Source organism: Pseudoliparis swirei, chromosome 4 (genome assembly GCF_029220125.1).
Source record: "Pseudoliparis swirei isolate HS2019 ecotype Mariana Trench chromosome 4, NWPU_hadal_v1, whole genome shotgun sequence".
Classification (NCBI taxonomy): domain Eukaryota; kingdom Metazoa; phylum Chordata; class Actinopteri; order Perciformes; family Liparidae; genus Pseudoliparis; species Pseudoliparis swirei.
The window spans coordinates 6,797,807-6,814,863 of NC_079391.1; the positions used below are offsets into that span (position 1 = coordinate 6,797,807).

At 39.5% G+C, this 17,057-nt stretch overlaps 2 protein-coding genes across 2 annotated transcripts; both read left to right on the forward strand.

Moving 5' to 3' along the window:
* The first annotated feature begins 377 nt into the window (after positions 1 to 377).
* mpc1 (mitochondrial pyruvate carrier 1) lies at positions 378 to 4,748 on the forward strand. The gene is made up of 4 exons (XM_056412688.1): positions 378 to 565; positions 2,957 to 3,053; positions 3,333 to 3,465; positions 3,971 to 4,748. The coding sequence occupies exons 1-4, from the start codon at positions 491 to 493 to the stop codon at positions 3,987 to 3,989; spliced, it is 324 nt and encodes a 107-aa protein (XP_056268663.1). The 5' UTR covers positions 378 to 490; the 3' UTR covers positions 3,990 to 4,748.
* Positions 4,749 to 5,305: 557 nt separating this feature from the next.
* Positions 5,306 to 13,421, forward strand: kifbp (kinesin family binding protein). Its single transcript, XM_056412687.1, has 13 exons — positions 5,306 to 6,055; positions 6,438 to 6,536; positions 7,110 to 7,189; positions 7,409 to 7,467; positions 8,409 to 8,533; positions 8,665 to 8,758; positions 9,005 to 9,117; positions 9,366 to 9,515; positions 9,777 to 9,851; positions 9,987 to 10,149; positions 10,852 to 11,026; positions 11,114 to 11,299; positions 11,986 to 13,421. The coding sequence occupies exons 1-13, from the start codon at positions 5,600 to 5,602 to the stop codon at positions 12,122 to 12,124; spliced, it is 1,914 nt and encodes a 637-aa protein (XP_056268662.1). The 5' UTR covers positions 5,306 to 5,599; the 3' UTR covers positions 12,125 to 13,421.
* Positions 13,422 to 17,057: the final 3,636 nt, after the last annotated feature.

Below are 17,057 nucleotides of genomic sequence, written 5' to 3' on the forward strand. Positions count from 1 at the left end.
TCATTATGACAACACATACACACTTGCAACTGATAACACTGGCAATGATTTTTATATTTATTAGACTATTTTAAAAAATAATTTAAAAATGTATGCTCCAAATAAGTGGGGGTACGGCGTACCCCCGCGTCCAACGCCCACTACACCACTGTTTAAGGCTATATACTGTATGCTTTGTAATCCTCATTGTTTGTTTGAATACAACATGTTCTCACTTGAAGGTATACTATGGACTTTGATGGGAAACTTTATGCAACGTGTCTTTATAACTTGTACTGTTCGTCTGTGTCCTAAAAGCGTGCGTAGTAGAGTTGAAGCAGGAGACCGTGTCGACTGAGGGTGCGCTGCATAATTGCGACACTGTCGTAAAGCGCCAATGTTATGGTCGGAAATAAGAACCGGGGTCGTCCTCTGAGCTGAGGTTTTAGTCGCCCTTCAACGGAGAAACGGTGCTTTTCTTGTCCATAACAGACACCAGCCCAACGTAACCATGGCAGGGACAATTGCACGGAAAGCTATTGACCATCTGAAGAGCAAAGAGTTCAGGGAATATTTGACAAGGTATGTAAAAAGGAAAAACGGTAGATTTTCTATTAGCACTGTGACGATCGCTAGTTAGCCTTAGCTAACGTTAATAGTTAACGTAACAGCCGGTTAATTTTTTTTCAGACAACGTTTTAATACAATCCAATGACTATTGTAAGAAGTGTGTTTGTTACTATTTGTTTCTCTCGGTTCTCTGCTAGTTGTCCAGGACGAGAGCGATTTATGTCACATAACGTGAGAAAGTCACCCTCAGCTAGCTTGTGGCTCCACTTTTTGATATTGGTTGTTGATAATGATGTTTATTGTCATTATAAAAAGATATAACACAATTGATGTGGAGACTCAATCAGTTCAGTTCAGCAGCAACAAAGTAACAATACATAACTGATTTAAAACAAGACATTCAATAAATGTACACTACCGTTCAAAAGTTTGGGGTCACTTAGAAATGACTTTATTTATCAAAGAAAAGCACTGTTTTTTCAATAAAGATAACATTAATCAAAAATACACACTATACATTGTTAATGTGGTAAATGACTATTCTAGGTGGAAACGTCTGGTTTCTAATGAAATATCTCCATAGGTGTATAGAGGCCCATTTCCATCAACTATCACTCCAGTGTTCTAATGGTACATTGTGTTTGCTAATCGCCTTAGAAGACTAATGTCTGATTAGAAAACCCTTGTGCAATTATGTTAGCACAGCTGAAAACAGTTATGCTGGTGATATAAGCTATACAACTGGCCTTCCTTTGAGCTTGAAGTTTGAAGAACACAATTAATACTTCAAATATGAATCATTATTTCTAACCTTGTCAATGTCTTGACTATATTTTATATTCAATTTTCAATTCATTTGATAAATAAAAGTGAGTTTTCATGGAAGACACGAAATTGTCTGGATGACCCCAAACTTTTGAACGGTAGTGTATAAGACATTCAATAAACATATATGTAGTGGCACTCCGTCTAGTTGGTTCTTCTGTTCCACACTATTGAGATCAGTCTTAAAAAGCTATTAATTGACACGCGAGTGACACAAGTAGTTATTTCGTACAAAATGATGTTTACTAAAAAACATAGAGTACATGTTCACACGGTCAAAAAACTATGTCGCTTCCAACAACTGTGAGCTCAAACACGACTGACAGTCCAACACAGCTGTTATACTGACGTGACGTCATCTGATTGGAAGCTTACATTCAGACAAATTATTCAGCTTTCAAATACAATACTAAATTATATATGTTAAACTAAACATTCTTTCAAATCATAATGAAAAGGATTTATATTCAGTTACCTTATTAAATCTTTTAAAATTAAATTATTATCACAAATGAAATCATGCATTTGGCTCTTACAATATAAAACAAGATAAAAACAAAGACCTCAATGGCTTTAAAATGACAAGAGGGTCAAAGTGTCGTCGTATTGCTTCTTTTTATTTTATTTCTCTCCAGCATTGTCCGGTGTAATGGAGTGAAGAGTCTTTTGATTAACTCCTTTTTAAAGAAAATGTCTGTTTTAACTCCCAAAAACAATCTGCCAACTTTGACAGTGGGTTTGCAATTAGTTCGCGTCTCTGAAAAGGTGGCCAGGAAACAACTTCTCTTCCTCTCACAACTAAATTGAACAGCTTGTGTCCAGGCTCGACTCTGACTAGCATGCAGACATTACTTCTTTTTTTACTCAAAACGTTGGTCAACGTGTACACGGTGGTGTGTGCACTTGCCACAGATTAACAGCATGCCTAAAACACCGAGTCACGTTTATATTATGACACAGTGATCCAAGGAGCCATCTTTGTTAACATTTGTAACATATTGAAAAGAGTCAAACAAATGCACTGTAGATATGGTGAGGAATTATGTGTCGTCTTTAGCAGCAGCTCTAGGGTTTCGTTGGCGTTCTGCCTTTTAAATCTTTAAAATGTACTCGGTCTCATTTCATTTCTGAATTGTCTGAAACGGACCTGGGACCGATTTTAGTCGGTCACAGGTCATATTTGTATGACTTATCTTGATGTTCTTTTCTCTTCTATGTGGCCCTGAAAAACCACCTGTTCAACAGCACGGTAAATTTGTCATTTGTTTCGATCTGTCTCTTCTCATCCAGCCTGTTGGTTAATGTCTAACTTTATGTTTATATCATACCCAATATGGGTGTATCATTTGTACATCTTTACTGACTAACATGTTTTTCTCTTTTCTATTTTTGACATCAGTACTTTTTAAAATGTATATTTTGGGGAGATTTGTAAGGTTTACAGATTTGACGATTTACGTATTTATTCATGTGATTGTAATTGTATTGTTCTGTTTTACTGTTCAACCGTATAGAGATACTGACCAAACCATACATAGTCTGGTTCAAACTGTATTGTGTCACCGTGTGTGTATCTCCACAGCATTTCTGGGGTCCTGTAGCAAACTGGGGTCTTCCCATAGCCGCCATCGCAGATATGAAAAAGAGCCCAGAGATTATCAGTGGCAGGATGACCTTTGGTAAGACATGGACAGTATCCCATATGTAAACATGAAGGGTTCACACGATAACCTTGTGAATTTCTGGCAACTTTGCAAGTCAGGTTTGCCATTTCCACTTTTCTGTAAAGTAAACTACAGCCACAATTTGTGTGAGTTACTTTATATTCATTGATATTATTAAGTGTCATCTATTTATCTGAAAGGGGTTTAGATGCTAAATATAATAGAAGTAAGAGGTGTATAAAAAGACAGTGCTGGAATAACCTTTTGCCTGTGTGTTTTATCCTTTTCTTTCAGCTCTGTCTTGCTATTCACTGCTCTTCATGAGGTTCGCCTACAAGGTACAGCCACGCAACTGGCTACTGCTTGCTTGCCATTTGACCAATGAGTCAGCACAGCTCATCCAGGGAAGTCGTCTCATCAAATACAAGTAAGCAATATTCAATGATGTGATTTTCTATTGTCATTTTAAAAAGATCAAGTGTCAAAACATTTTTGACAGTTTTCACAACTTTTTAGGCTTATTGGCTTTATGTCATGGTCTACAATAACCTGTCCATTGAGAAACTCCTCTCTGTTGGTCATAACTCCACTTCTGCTTCTATGAAAGGTTTAAGAAATATAAGTCTTAGGTAGATTAGCAGGCTACTATGATAGTATTTTCTTTGTCATGAAGCTTCAAGCTTGTGTGTTTTAAGTTTGGATCATGATGTTGTTTTTTTGCCTATTGTTTGAAATGATAATAGTAGTGTCACGACAGTTATTTTCAACCTGGTCTTTATTTTGCCACCATTGCTTTTGATCTATATCCCTATTTGACCAATTACTTAATGAAAGAGTTAGGATAAAGAGCAATGTTATCGAAGTAAGCATCCGTAAGCATTTGGTATGATGACAGCGTAGGTTTGTAAACAACTGTTTTTATATTACTACAGCATGGAGAAGAAGAAGTAATCTTAGTGGCAGAGGGAAGCGGATGCAGAACATTCACTGCAGAGTGGCATCATGCTGCTCCAACAGCCGCGTTCACCTGAACATCAAAACTAATCCATACAAACATCTTATCTCATCTTTTCAACTGTGCCACTTGCCCCACCTCTTAACCTATTGTCACCGTGATTGATCATCTTCTTGCATTTTTACAACACGGAAACAGATGATGCTTTTCCTCCTAAGAATTCAGGTCAACTGCTATGTTTTTTTGTCGTTGCAACAATCAATTTTAACTCAAAAATATGATGTGGGTGAATGTACACTTGGCTAACTTGCCTGACAGTTCACTGGCTGTTGGGCATTTTCAGAAAATAAATCTTTAGTCATCAATTATCTTATTTGAGGTCATCAGCATTATTATTTCTATTACTTTCTTACCTGCTTAGTAATATAAATAATAATGTTATTTAATTAAATTATTAACCTTTACTTAAACATGGAGGATATAAAGAGAGCTAAGCTTTAGTTTGTTGTGCAAAATGTTATAATGTACAATAAGAACGGTGTGCCTAGAGGACCCAATCTGGCATGATTTTATGAAAGTATAATAAATAAGACAAGCTGTTTCTATCAGTGCTGACCAAACATGTACTGTGTGTTGTATGTCTATGTAGTTCACATTCATTTATTGCCATTGTATAATTCATATTTTTCCCTGATTTAATTATTTGATTCTATGGGTTTGTTCGAATAAACTGGATATAAGCAACTTGAACATAATTTAGCGAAGTGATTTATTTGCATGAAGCTTTTGCAATTATCATTTGATTCTTGTCTTAAAGTCCTGTTTCCTAGTTATTGCGAGGAATCAGAGGGCCTTTACAATGTCAGATATAACACTATGGTCATGTCAATGAGGCCACTGCTCCATGCTTATGCTCAACACTTTGCTCATCAACGTAATGTCCTTGTAAATTAATACTAAAGACATCTTATCAACAAAGTTAGAAAGTACATATCAAATGAACAGGAAACTAATGGCTATTTCATGTTTTATGTCTACAACCCAGCTTTTAAGTTTGTATGTCGAAAAATAGCTTTGAGCTTTGAATATATTAAACAATTTTCCAATCAACATTCTCTCAACCAGTTGTGGAAGTAGTATATTGTTAAAGAAAAGTACCAACAATAATGATAAAACAACTCTTGCAATGTTACTCAACTAAAGGTAGAGGTATTATCAACAAATGCAAAATTACCTTGGATAAACAGCATTTTTACTTTTGTAATTAAAGATAAGGTATAGTAAGTATACTGTATAAAGTATAAGTGGACAACACTAGCAAAAAGAAAAATGGTAGTTTGCTAAAAAGTACAGAATTTTTCTCTGAAATGTAGCAAGTTGCCCGCAATTGTACTTAAGTAGGTATAATATTAGTAAGTATAAAATACAATTACATTCTACCACTAGTCATAACAGATATATTACACACAAATATTAAAGTAAATTAAATTGAAAATATATATTTTAAATAAAAGGACATAACGAGATAACCTATACTTCCGGTAGATGGCGGTAATGTAACAAAAAGAACCTGTGCGAGAGCTAAACCACAAAGAAGAAGTCCAACATGGCGTCTGTGATCAGCGACGAGTGGAGAGCCGTTTGCGACAAATTCACCAACGCCCAGAATCTCACTGTTGTCGAATCACGAAATGACCCCGAAAACGACCCGTTCCGCTCCAAATACAAGGCCAGGGAGCTCCTCCGGGAGATATACTGCACGCTCAAGAGCTTCGAGGCCGGCGAAGGCGAAGAGGAAAGCGGCGCAGAGAGCGGCGAACAGCGGCCGACTGAGCCTGCGGTGGACGGGCAGAGGGAGGACGGGTACGGCCAGGGCTTCAGCGGGGACTCGCCAGCCGGGCTGCGGGCCGCTAAACTCGGGGCGGTTGAGTACTATCTGGGCGTCAACCATGTTGACACGGAGGAGCTGTCCGCCGGGCAGGAGCATCTGATGAACTGCATGAAGCTGCTTGAGAGATGCAGTGTGTCGCCGGAGAATGCGTCGCTGTTCATCCATGTCAGGGTAACGCTCACTTGTCTTCAGTCGGCGTGACATTACAGCAAAAGTCTTAAAGCCAAAACAACATTTCTCAATGGCAATGATGTGGGACACATGTAGTGGCCTGTGAACGAGTTGCCAGGGATGAACCATAACAAACCACGTTAAATGTCATGATTAATAACGCTATTTAAGGAGGGTTTTAGGCCTGTGTAACATCTGTTTACATCCTTTCCAATTGTATACATACATTATCGTTTTATTATCCTGCTATTCATACGTGTTCCACATCATTATTAACAAGTATCACAGTCCATCAGGTTCATAAACAATTCAATAATCGATATACTGCAGTAGATGCTCAGATGATGCTGATCATCAATGTTTTGTCTGGTTGTGTTGTCAGAACCAGTTGGGTATCCTGTCGGCAGGCTGGGATGAGACCGAGGCGGCTCAGGAATTCCTTGAAACGGCAGAATCCATCTACCAACGTTATCTGAAGGAGGTACGGTTGGTGTCGTGTGCCAATGTTTACATCGACTGACTTCTGACGGGGCGTGAGAGACTAGAGGAAGAAACCCATCACTGCTACGCAACTGTTTACCTCGTATCGTCTGGCTGATTATTCAGCTTCTTCATAGTCTCACAACTCGTCTTGTCATCCGACTATCATGACACACATTTGACAACATGCACTGGTGTGAGTCGTACATTTAAATTGGTTCACACTTATCAATCATAATCAATTTGCCTCCCTATCAACACGTGTCACATGTCCTCTCAGGGGTCAAGGTGTTCATTTGTTTGTGTGTGGTCGACGTTGCATTTTTCCCCCTCTGAACTTTTTGCACGTCGTAATGCTTGACATGTATTTCTTTGCTTAAAATAAGCTGGCTTGTGAATACAGTGCACTAAATGGCAAAAAGGGAGAAATTAAGTAGGTGGCCTTATTATCGCCTGTACGTGTTTATCACTTCCTACAACTGTTGACGCCAGCATTCACAACGGACTGGCGAGTTTTAGTTTCTTGAAAAACCAAGAGGACAGGATTACGGAGCCATGGTTGTGTTTTTTTCAGGACGGGACTCCACCTACTGATATGACGGAGTACTTCACTACTGAGGAGAACCTGCTGACGCATCAGGAAAAGACCAAGAGGTAACTTGTAAACTCCAACATCCCCAAACAGAAGGCCCACATTTACATTTACAGATTCACACGTGTTTATATTAATACTATTGTCCCATAGTTTGCATGATCGGGGTCATTCATTCAGAAACCCCTGGGTAATATGTTGTATCTTTGTCAGTCGTTCTCTGCGGCGTCCTATGTGTAATTTCACCCTTTTACTCTTTCTTTCAAACTATCCTTCCTCAGGTTTGAGTTGGCCTACACGCACACCATGTATTACCTTGCTCAAGTCTATAAAAACCTGGGTGAGTCTGAGCTTGTTTCAATCAAATTAAACAACAGTATATATGTATTGTCTTGTGTAAATTAAATACTTAAAAGAAAATGTAAAATGTACTCAATATTTATAGATATAACTAGAATGGGCACTCGGTAGAGCGCATACCTTCGCATATCAAAAGATTGGGCATTGAATTATGAACATTTTGGCATTAGTTGCATGCCAATTGGATATAAATTGACCGCGCTATGGTAAAAAGAAGATTTTGACCTTGATCTTTGACCCAATTGATCCCAAAATCTAATCAAATGGTCCCCGGATAATAACCAATCATCCCACCAAATTGCATGCGATTCAAGAAGATTTTGACCTTTTTCATGACCTTGACATTTGACCCGATCGATCCCAAAATCTAATCAAATGGTCCCCGGATAATAAACAATCATCCCACCAAATTGCATGCGATTCAAGAAGATTTTGACCTTTTTCATGACCTTGACCTTTGACCCGATCGATCCCAAAATCTAATCAAATGGTCCCCGGATAATAAACAATCATCCCACCAAATTTCATGCGATTCGGTTTAATGCTTTTTGACTTATGCGAATAACACGCACGCACGCATACAAATACACGGCGATCAAAACATTACCTTCCGCATTTTCAATGCGAAGGTAATTATAAACCATTGAAATCCATTTTATTATAAAATGAGTAGATTTTGAAGTCTGATCATATCCATTAATTTGAGTCATTTCTGAAGTGTGCCTCTGAATTTGAGTCATATTACATTACACGTCATTTAGCAGACGCTTTTATCCAAAGCGACTTGCAATAAGTGCATTTCAACCGAGAGTATAAACTAAGATACATATTACTGTATGTGAAGATAATGGAGCTGATTCTTGTTATATTAATCGTTTAGCTTTTCTTGGTCGTAATATTAACTGGTGTTTTGTCTTCCAGGGGAAACGGAGCGTGCTGCCACCTACTGCCACAGCACCTTGCAGAGACAGTTAAAGTTAAATCAGTTCAGTCCAATGGAGTGGGCTCTGAATGCTGCCACGCTATCACAGTATTACATCACCAAGGTAGGGACCAAAGTGATTTACATTTTTATTATAAACAATTGATTTAAAATCTGACATCTTACAATATTATGTTTGTCATCCAAAATGTTGTCATAAGTTCTGTTGTGTAAGCGTTTGCGTGTGATTTCTAGGGCCGATACATGGAAGGCAGACATTGCCTCTCAGCAGCTACTGTCATATCAGATTTGGCAGGAGAGGTTCCTTCTGAGGCCGCAGCACAGGAGAGTGAGTGTCCATCTCAATCTTTAATTAATACACATATCAAAATGAGCACATTAGTTTCTTATTTCCTTTGTATTCTATAGTTTTAAAGAACTATGAGTGATGCGGGAGTGAACAAAACTATCGAGCAAAACTTGCAAAACCAATCGTACAGTCGTTGCCTCCCTTCCTCTCTCTGACTCCTTCTCCTTCCCTCCCTCGCACTTCATCCAGATATTTAACATATTCTCCTCCCTTTGTGGGACTCAGGTGAGATGGAGGGTGAGCGCAGGGAGCAGCTCAGACAGAAGAGAGCAGAGATTGCAAGATGTTGGATCAAATATTGTCTCAACGTCCTGCAGGACTCCAAGAAGCTGCTCGAGGTACGGCACGGTCGTATGTGTGTAGTTACTCTTGTGTGGCTGTTAATAAAATGTTTGCATTCAAGTGCACACCTCATATGAACAGTGACAGCCACCATGGCTGAAGGAAAGAGCACAAGAACCTCAACTTTATCTGTGGGAAAAACAAGTTTGCACCAAAGATGAAAGAATTTTAAGGATTTGCACTTTAGATCCACACAATTATATTGAGTGTCTTAGAATATGCGTCCACGTGTGTTTGTGACCAGGACAGCATCGGGGAGCTCGACACCGATCGTCAAGAAGAGTCGAAGACGGCGAGGAGACGAGAGGAAGAAGAGGAAGAGAAGGGCAGGAAGAGCGCTCTGCTGTTTGGCTCTGAGGACACCTTCGACTCCATTGCTAGTCTGGAAGAGAAGGTCCATGCACTGCTCGTGCTACTCGTTGTGTTTATTAGGATAATGGGATTACCTGTCAGAAGCGGTGTTAATGCTTTCTATGTTACAGCTAGCTATTTATATAATGTCATTTATTTGCAATAGAATATTGTATTTGATAGTATCACAGCTATAATCCAGACTGCAAATCCAGATTTAAGTTTATTGTATTGTCAGAGATTGGCATAAATACTCAATTTATTGTAGCAGATGAGATTAAACTCATGGCTTTCTATTTTCCAGGTGCGCTGTTTGCTACCACTGGACTTCACTGAGGCCAGAGCTGTGTTCCTGGTGGGACAGAATTATGTCACACAGGTATGCAACACACACAAACACACACACACACACACACAGTCCTTCATTTTCTTCTTGTCCATCCAGACAGGGCTGAACCCACACTGTTTAAACTGCGAAACATGGTAAACGGTTTCCATCCTTTGACTCTTGCAGGCCAAGGAGTATTTCCAGATGGACGGCTATGTGACGGACCACATAGAGATCTTGCAGGATCACAGCGCTCTGTTCCGGGCCCTTGCTTTCTATGAAGAGGATCTGGAGCGACGCTGCAAAATGCACAAACGCAGAGTTGACATGCTAGAGCCAGTCTGCAGTGGTACTGTACTAATTTATTTTCTTCTTCTATTTGAATATTTTTATATATACACGAACGTTCAAAAGTTTGGGGTCACTTAGAAATGTCTTTATTTTTCAAAGAAAAGCACTGTTTTTTCCAAAAAGATAACATTAATCAAAAATACACACTCTACATTGTTAATGTGGTAAATGACTATTCTAGGTGTAAACGTCTGGTTTCTAATGACATATCTCCATCGGTGTATAGAGGCCCATTTCCATCAACTATCACTCCAGTGTTCTAATGGTACATTGTGTTTGCTAATCGCCTTAGAAGACTAATGTCTGATTAGAAAACCCTTGTGCAATTATGTTAGCACAGCTGAAAACAGTTATGCTGGTGATATAAGCGATACAACTGGCCTTCCTTTGAGCTTAAAGTTTGAAGAACAAAATTAATACTTCAAATATTAATCATTATTTCTAACCTTGTCAATGTCTTGACTATATTTTCGATTCAATTTTCAATTAATTTGATAAATAAAAGTGAGTTTTCATGGAAGACACAAAATTGTCTGGATGACCCCAAACTTTTGAACGGTAGTGTATATCTATCTATATATATATATATATATTTCAGTTCGAAAAGGATAAAAGGAAATTGCTTGTCAACTTGTTCAACCCCAACGTCCATGCACGGTCACATCATTTATTAAATCTGACTCTCTGTTTCTCCCTACAGACTTGAACTCCCAGTACTACCTCATGATCCGCAGACAGATGATGTTTGAGCTCGCTGAGATCTACAATGAAATGATGGACCTGAAACTCACACTTGCCAACAGACAGTCCGATACCCAGTCTCTAGATAACCACACCGTTAATAAATTCAACCATCTCTGCTCTGCCTCTGCCAAGTGAGTGTGTGTGTGGACAACCCATATGCTTCTGCGCATCTACATTTATTCAATCGCTATTTAAAAGCCCTCTGTTCTCCCCTCCAGATACTTCCAGATGTTCCTCGACTCTCTGTGTTCTCCAGAGGGGAAGATTCCGGAGCACCTGGAGGAGGAGGTGCTCCGACCGGCTCTGGTGGCCCGCTTCAGAGTGGCCCGACTCTACAGCCGACTGATCAGCTCTTCACCCTCCACTCAGCTGGAAAACATTGACAAATCTCTGGAACACTACAAGTAAGAAGAGATATTTGTTCACTTGTGGGGATATATCCAAACACTTTAGGTATGAAGAAATGTGCTCTCAACAGAAGTAGTCTACGCAACGACTAAGTAGGTAATACGTTGGCGTTAAAGTCGGAGGGTGGAAGGTTTGTCTTCCCCCTCTGACAGGGGGGATCATTACCATATGGGAGGGACCATAGCGACAGAGCAGCAGCTGGGAGTATGGCGGAAACTTACATATGGAGTGGATGCTCTAGATAAAAAAGGCTTTCAAGTCAAGGATTTAAAGTAAAAATATTTGCGCGGGAAGCCTTGACGAGGCCGCTCCGGGGCGTGGGGAGATGTGGTGAACTCACCTGCAGGCAGACGAAGCCGCCACAGACTCCAGACACCTCAACTCCAACACACTGAGAGAAATACAGAGGGGTTTCCTTGTCGGCGATGGGAGTAATCGGCATCCTGTGAACTGGTTTGGCAAAAGCTTGATTTGTAAAAGCCGTCCATTTCTATGTAAAAGACCTGCACTCCAGCTCCAATGTCGAAGCAGGGGGACACATCAAAGACACATGTATTTGGGATAGAAAGGATTTGTTTGAAAGACGTTGGAATTGGTGAACCTGGAGGTGTGCGTTACACTATACCTGCTCCTAGTTGCCATGTCGTTCATCTGTATAATGTGTTGACCGTCACTTGTCCAGATACGTGGTGCAGTACTGTGAGGCCCACCCCGAGGCAGCAGCCACTGTGGAGACGGAGCTGGAGCTGAGTGCGGAGATGGTCGGCCTGCTCCCTCTCAAAATGAACCGCATCAAAGCAAAGATGGTTGCAGACAACTGAAGGACGTCCCGGCTCTCTAAGAGCCAGTCAATCTAAATGCACCACCTTTATAATCCGTGGACACTAACAATTAGAAAAAAAACTGGATGGCAGAGTTTCTGGCTTATTTCTTTCTTTTTTTTTGTGCGATGGGTATGCTGCTTACACGAGACCTTTGAACCCATTGCACGCATTCACAGTATGTGCTTTCCTCCGTGAAGTAATCAATTAATTTTCATAAAGCACAGTAAATATACTCTTCAAAATGTATATGAAAGCATATTTCTCCTCGTACTAAGAAATAATTGAAAATGGTTAAAAACGTTAAATTGAGTGTGAATTGACTCTTTTTGTCTTCGCATCGATTTCATCTCCACTAGAATGGTGTGAAGATATCTCGGTCCATCACGAAAATGTCAACAAAAAAAGTAGCTGATTGGAATGAGACCTCTACATCTATGTGGTGGATATGTGCATAACAGGTTTCATTTTATTTTCTGTCACTATCTTCAATGACCCTAGTCTCATTCATACTTGTTTTCTATTGTTAATCATATTGGTTTTCATTGAATGTGGCTTTTTCGTTGTTGTGTAAAGCACTTTAGCACATTCAAATTCAGTTTACTCCGCTACTTTATGTCTCTGATGGTAAAACGAAGTTATGACCGATGGTGTGATGAGGGTTAGCGTAACCATGATCACAATAGGCATCCTAAGGTACAGATAGTTGAGTAGACTCAGTTTGTACTACAGACAGGTTTGGGGGGGGGGTCCCGGGACAGAGGGCGTCGTATGTGTACAGATTGTAAAGCCCTCTGAGGCTACTTTGTCATTTTGGGCTGTACAAAATACATCGAATTTAATTGAAATTTGTTGTTGCGCCTTAAAACTGAGATTATTGTTCTGAAAATCTTCAGAAACAACCGTCCCATTGACATTAAGTGGATTTAGCAATTATGAATAATCTGCATGATGCCAACTGAACCTCTTGTCTTCCTGTCTCTTGGGGATCACAATGTCACCCCGTTGTATGTACAGCAGAAACCGTATGTAATAGAAATAAACCAATGAAGTAATACACACTTATTTCACAACAACAATATTTGCTTTTTACTTGAAAAAATAAGCTGGGAGTAAAATGGGTTCTCTGGCATTTTTTCTTGTATCTATATAAAGCAACTAACACATTTATTTAATGACTGGGGGATCCGAAGTTAAAGGCTGAAATGATCTCGGTTTGGGGCCCAAATTAAATTATTTATCAAGAGAAATGTCTACGGTTGTCTGTGAACACTGAATTAAACTGACTGAGACATTGTGATGGTTTTCTGTAAAAGTTAGTGTATTACAGCTTTCACCTTTTTGTCACGTCTTTATTTAGTTTGTTTGTCCTGCATGTGTCCCATGTTATAGTGGTTTGTACATATATATATATGTATATACTGTATGTATATATATATATACATGTATATGTATATATATATATATAGGTTAAGAAAATGGTTTACACATGTTACAACTCCCAGAGATAGACGGACATTTCATATTGATAGTAAAAAGTCCTAAGAAAAGAAACGTGATCGTGTTCCATGGGTGGTCTCTGATTTATCAGGATTCATATTATTGACTTTCAATATATATTCGTGCCACCATGTGCATGACCTCACCATGAGGCAATGCAACGTGGCCCCGCTGCTTCCTGTCTGAGGGCGTCGTGGCTTCGTGGCGTCTCTGATCTGTCGGCTGGTGACAGCATTGTGACAGGAGTCTCCACCGTCACAGCCATCCAAAAAGGTCTCCTCGCAGCGAGAAAAGGTAACAAATGACGGGGGAACATGACGCGGATGCTCCCAACCGCAACACGCGGTCACATTCTTCTTCCAGTGGTTTCTCCATCGAAACAAACGTGACCAAAGATCAAGAGAATTTAGAAGAGTTTTAATTAATTTCATCAAATCATTTATACAAAAAGACCCCCTACACAAACAAACCAACACGGAAAGCAAGTCAAAAAATATTTATTGTAACTACAATTTATATTTGTTATATGTTTGTTATAAAGTGGCAACAACAGAAACCATGCCAATGTATCTGAACCGGCAATTCCAGATTTCATAAATGATCCCAACTTTCTGATGCTTGTCAAAACGTGTGGGGACATACCTGCTCAGCACAAGACACTTGAAACAATTGTGCTGGGAATAATTTTCCAGTAGTCCAAGGTGTCTTGGCAAAGAAAGAGAGCTTACCGGAAGATCCACCGTTACACTGAATACACGCACAGATCCACAGGGCGCAGTACAATCATGTTCTGATGATGTGAACCCATGCAAGAAGTTTCTTGTCAGATTCATTTTTATCAAGAGCCGAGAATCTCCGTAGAAAAATCAAACTACTTGCCGTGTGTGTGTGATTAAGCTTGGGCTCTGGTTGATTCATTCATAACTAGAACGGGCACTCGGTAGAGCGCATACCTTCGCATATCACAAGATTGGGCATTGAATTATGAACATGTTGGCATTAGTTGCATGCCAATTGGATACAAATTGACCGTGCTATGGTAAAAATAAGATGTTGACCTTTTCATGACCTTGACCTTTGACCCAATTGATCCCAAAATCTAATCAAATGGTCCCCGGATAATAACCAATCATCCCACCAAATGTCATGCGATTCAAGAAGATGTTGACCTTTTCATGACCTTGACCTTTGACCCGATCTATCCCAAAATCTAATCAAATGGTCCCCGGATAATAACCAATCATCCCACCAAATTCCATGCGATTCGGTTTAATACTTTTTGTGTTATGCGAGTAACACGCATACAAATAAATAAATACACGGCGATCAAAACATAACCTTCCGCATTTTCAATGCGAAGGTAAAAATCATCCCATCCCATTGGGGGAATTTAAACATTTGATCTCTGTGATGTTTAATAGTTTAGAATAAGGATATATTGGAAATAATCCTCCAGTCGATGAATATATTCCCTTCACAGTTCCCACTAAAAATAAAAGTTGCAAAGCAGTTGGCTTGCTGCCATTTGTATAGAGCTTATTTCTTTCCCTATGACCTGGAAGTGAAATACACTCACGACGCTCTCTGGAGTGTCGGGACAGGTTTTGTGTCACAAAAAAATGTCTGCCAAAAAACTCAGACAACACAATGCGACATGGGTCGGAATGGAAGCCAAGCCGACTCCTAATAGATGCCAGTGACTTACTCGCTGCTGTGTGGAAACATGAGCGTGTATCAATCATGATAGTTGAGATATTCGTGACTGTAGAGGCATTGTAGAGTTTCCGTATGCTTGAATATTGTAGAGAAGAGACAAGAAAAGAAGCTTGTGGTCGTGCGTACAAGTACAACACGTGCTCAAAAATATGTGTATGTGTGTGTGTGTGCTCCTGTCAGTATTCTGGCAAGTGTTTGTTGAGTTCTTGCACACTGCTTTCCTCTCATTGACGGTTGTTGTGGTCTTCCTCCTCCTTCTGTTCCCTCCTCGTGTCTTTTTATTGTCAAACATGAAGGAAAGAGGGAGAAAGAGAGCTGTTGCTTTCAGCTGACACATTGGTACGATGATGCAGGAAGCGGTAACGTCAGTCACTATCATTTTCCTTCAGAAAGTGACACACTAGCCCGGCCAGCTACGCCTACACACACACACACACATATACACACACACACACACACACACACACACACACACACACAATACAACAGTTTGTACAATAAATTGGTTTAAGATGTTTGGATGGCCGTCTTTTGGTTTTGTCTCTTGATCTCTGTGTGTGTGTGTGTGTGTGTGTGTGTGTGTGTGTGTGTGTGTGTGTGTATGCATGCAGGGTGAACAGCTCCTTCAGGTTCCACAGAACCAGCACCAAGAAAATAAATAAATTGTAAATGAAAAGGGACGATGGAGAACAACAGACGATGGAGAACAACAGAAAGATGAGTTAAATAAATTAGAACGTTAAATACAATATATCTAATGTTACGGTCCAGCTTTAAAAAAAAAAAGGGTTTTAATATTTTATTCCATGTAAAAAGTTGGGTTTGGAAAAGGTTGTAAGAAGCAGATACAGAAAATGCACCGTATATGTATCACTGTATGCAAAGAGGATTTGTTTTTCTAATGATGTCATAGCAGGGAATTTCCAGAAATACTAAATATGTTCAAGTTTCTCTTTGAACACTTGTAATAACTCTGAAAGAGTCAACATACTTTAAGACTAATAAAATAACCATACATTTTTTGTTTTGTTGTCTACACAGTAAATCCCCCAGTGTTAAAAAATCATTGTTAAAGTATGTTAACTCTTTCAGAGTTATTACAACACTAGCAGGAGTAAACAGTGTTGGTGTAAATATTTAAACATATTGTGTAAAATATACAGTGTTAAAGTGAATTGAGTCAGAGTCATTACAGCTAGAGCAAGTGTAAAAAAAAAAAACAGTGTTGATGACAACTTTCACTGTTTCTCTGGAAAGCTCCGCCCCCTCCTTCTCCTTTTAAATTGTATTTCATCACTCGCGTTCTAATTCTATCTATATTTCAGCTGAAGCAACATTTTCTAATAACTCTAGACTGAGTTCAACTTACACTCGGGCAATTTTGGGCTCTTGAAATACCGAATTGCAGACGGCTAACGTGTCAAAAGCTGTACATTCAAATGAAAAGTACATTAACATATGGTCCCTATCTACTGATTGTTAAAGAGCCACTGTGAGTCAGTGTTTAGAAGGTCTGTCCTTCGTTCAGGGGGTTGTCGGTTCAATCCCCGCCCTCGTCTATGTGTCTTTGAGCAAGACACTGAACCCTGAAGTGTTCCCTGTGGCTTATATGTAACATGATTGTAAGTCTCTTTGGATAAAAGCATCATCTAAATGACATGTTATATAAAGTAACACTCAACATAGTGATGATAGTTCAGAGTTAATGCAACTCTGG

Excerpts from the sequence above, each read along its gene's own strand:
- mpc1 (XM_056412688.1), top strand. The coding sequence starts at position 491 with ATGGCAGGGACAATTGCACGGAAAGCTATTGACCATCTGAAGAGCAAA. Across the intron at positions 566-2,956 it reads GGGAATATTTGACAAGGTAT|CATTTCTGGGGTCCTGTAGC; the intron begins GTAAAAAGGAAA and ends GTATCTCCACAG. Across the intron at positions 3,054-3,332 it reads CAGTGGCAGGATGACCTTTG|CTCTGTCTTGCTATTCACTG; the intron begins GTAAGACATGGA and ends CTTTTCTTTCAG.
- kifbp (XM_056412687.1), top strand. The coding sequence starts at position 5,600 with ATGGCGTCTGTGATCAGCGACGAGTGGAGAGCCGTTTGCGACAAATTC. Across the intron at positions 7,468-8,408 it reads TCAAGTCTATAAAAACCTGG|GGGAAACGGAGCGTGCTGCC; the intron begins GTGAGTCTGAGC and ends TTTGTCTTCCAG. Across the intron at positions 9,118-9,365 it reads ACTCCAAGAAGCTGCTCGAG|GACAGCATCGGGGAGCTCGA; the intron begins GTACGGCACGGT and ends GTTTGTGACCAG.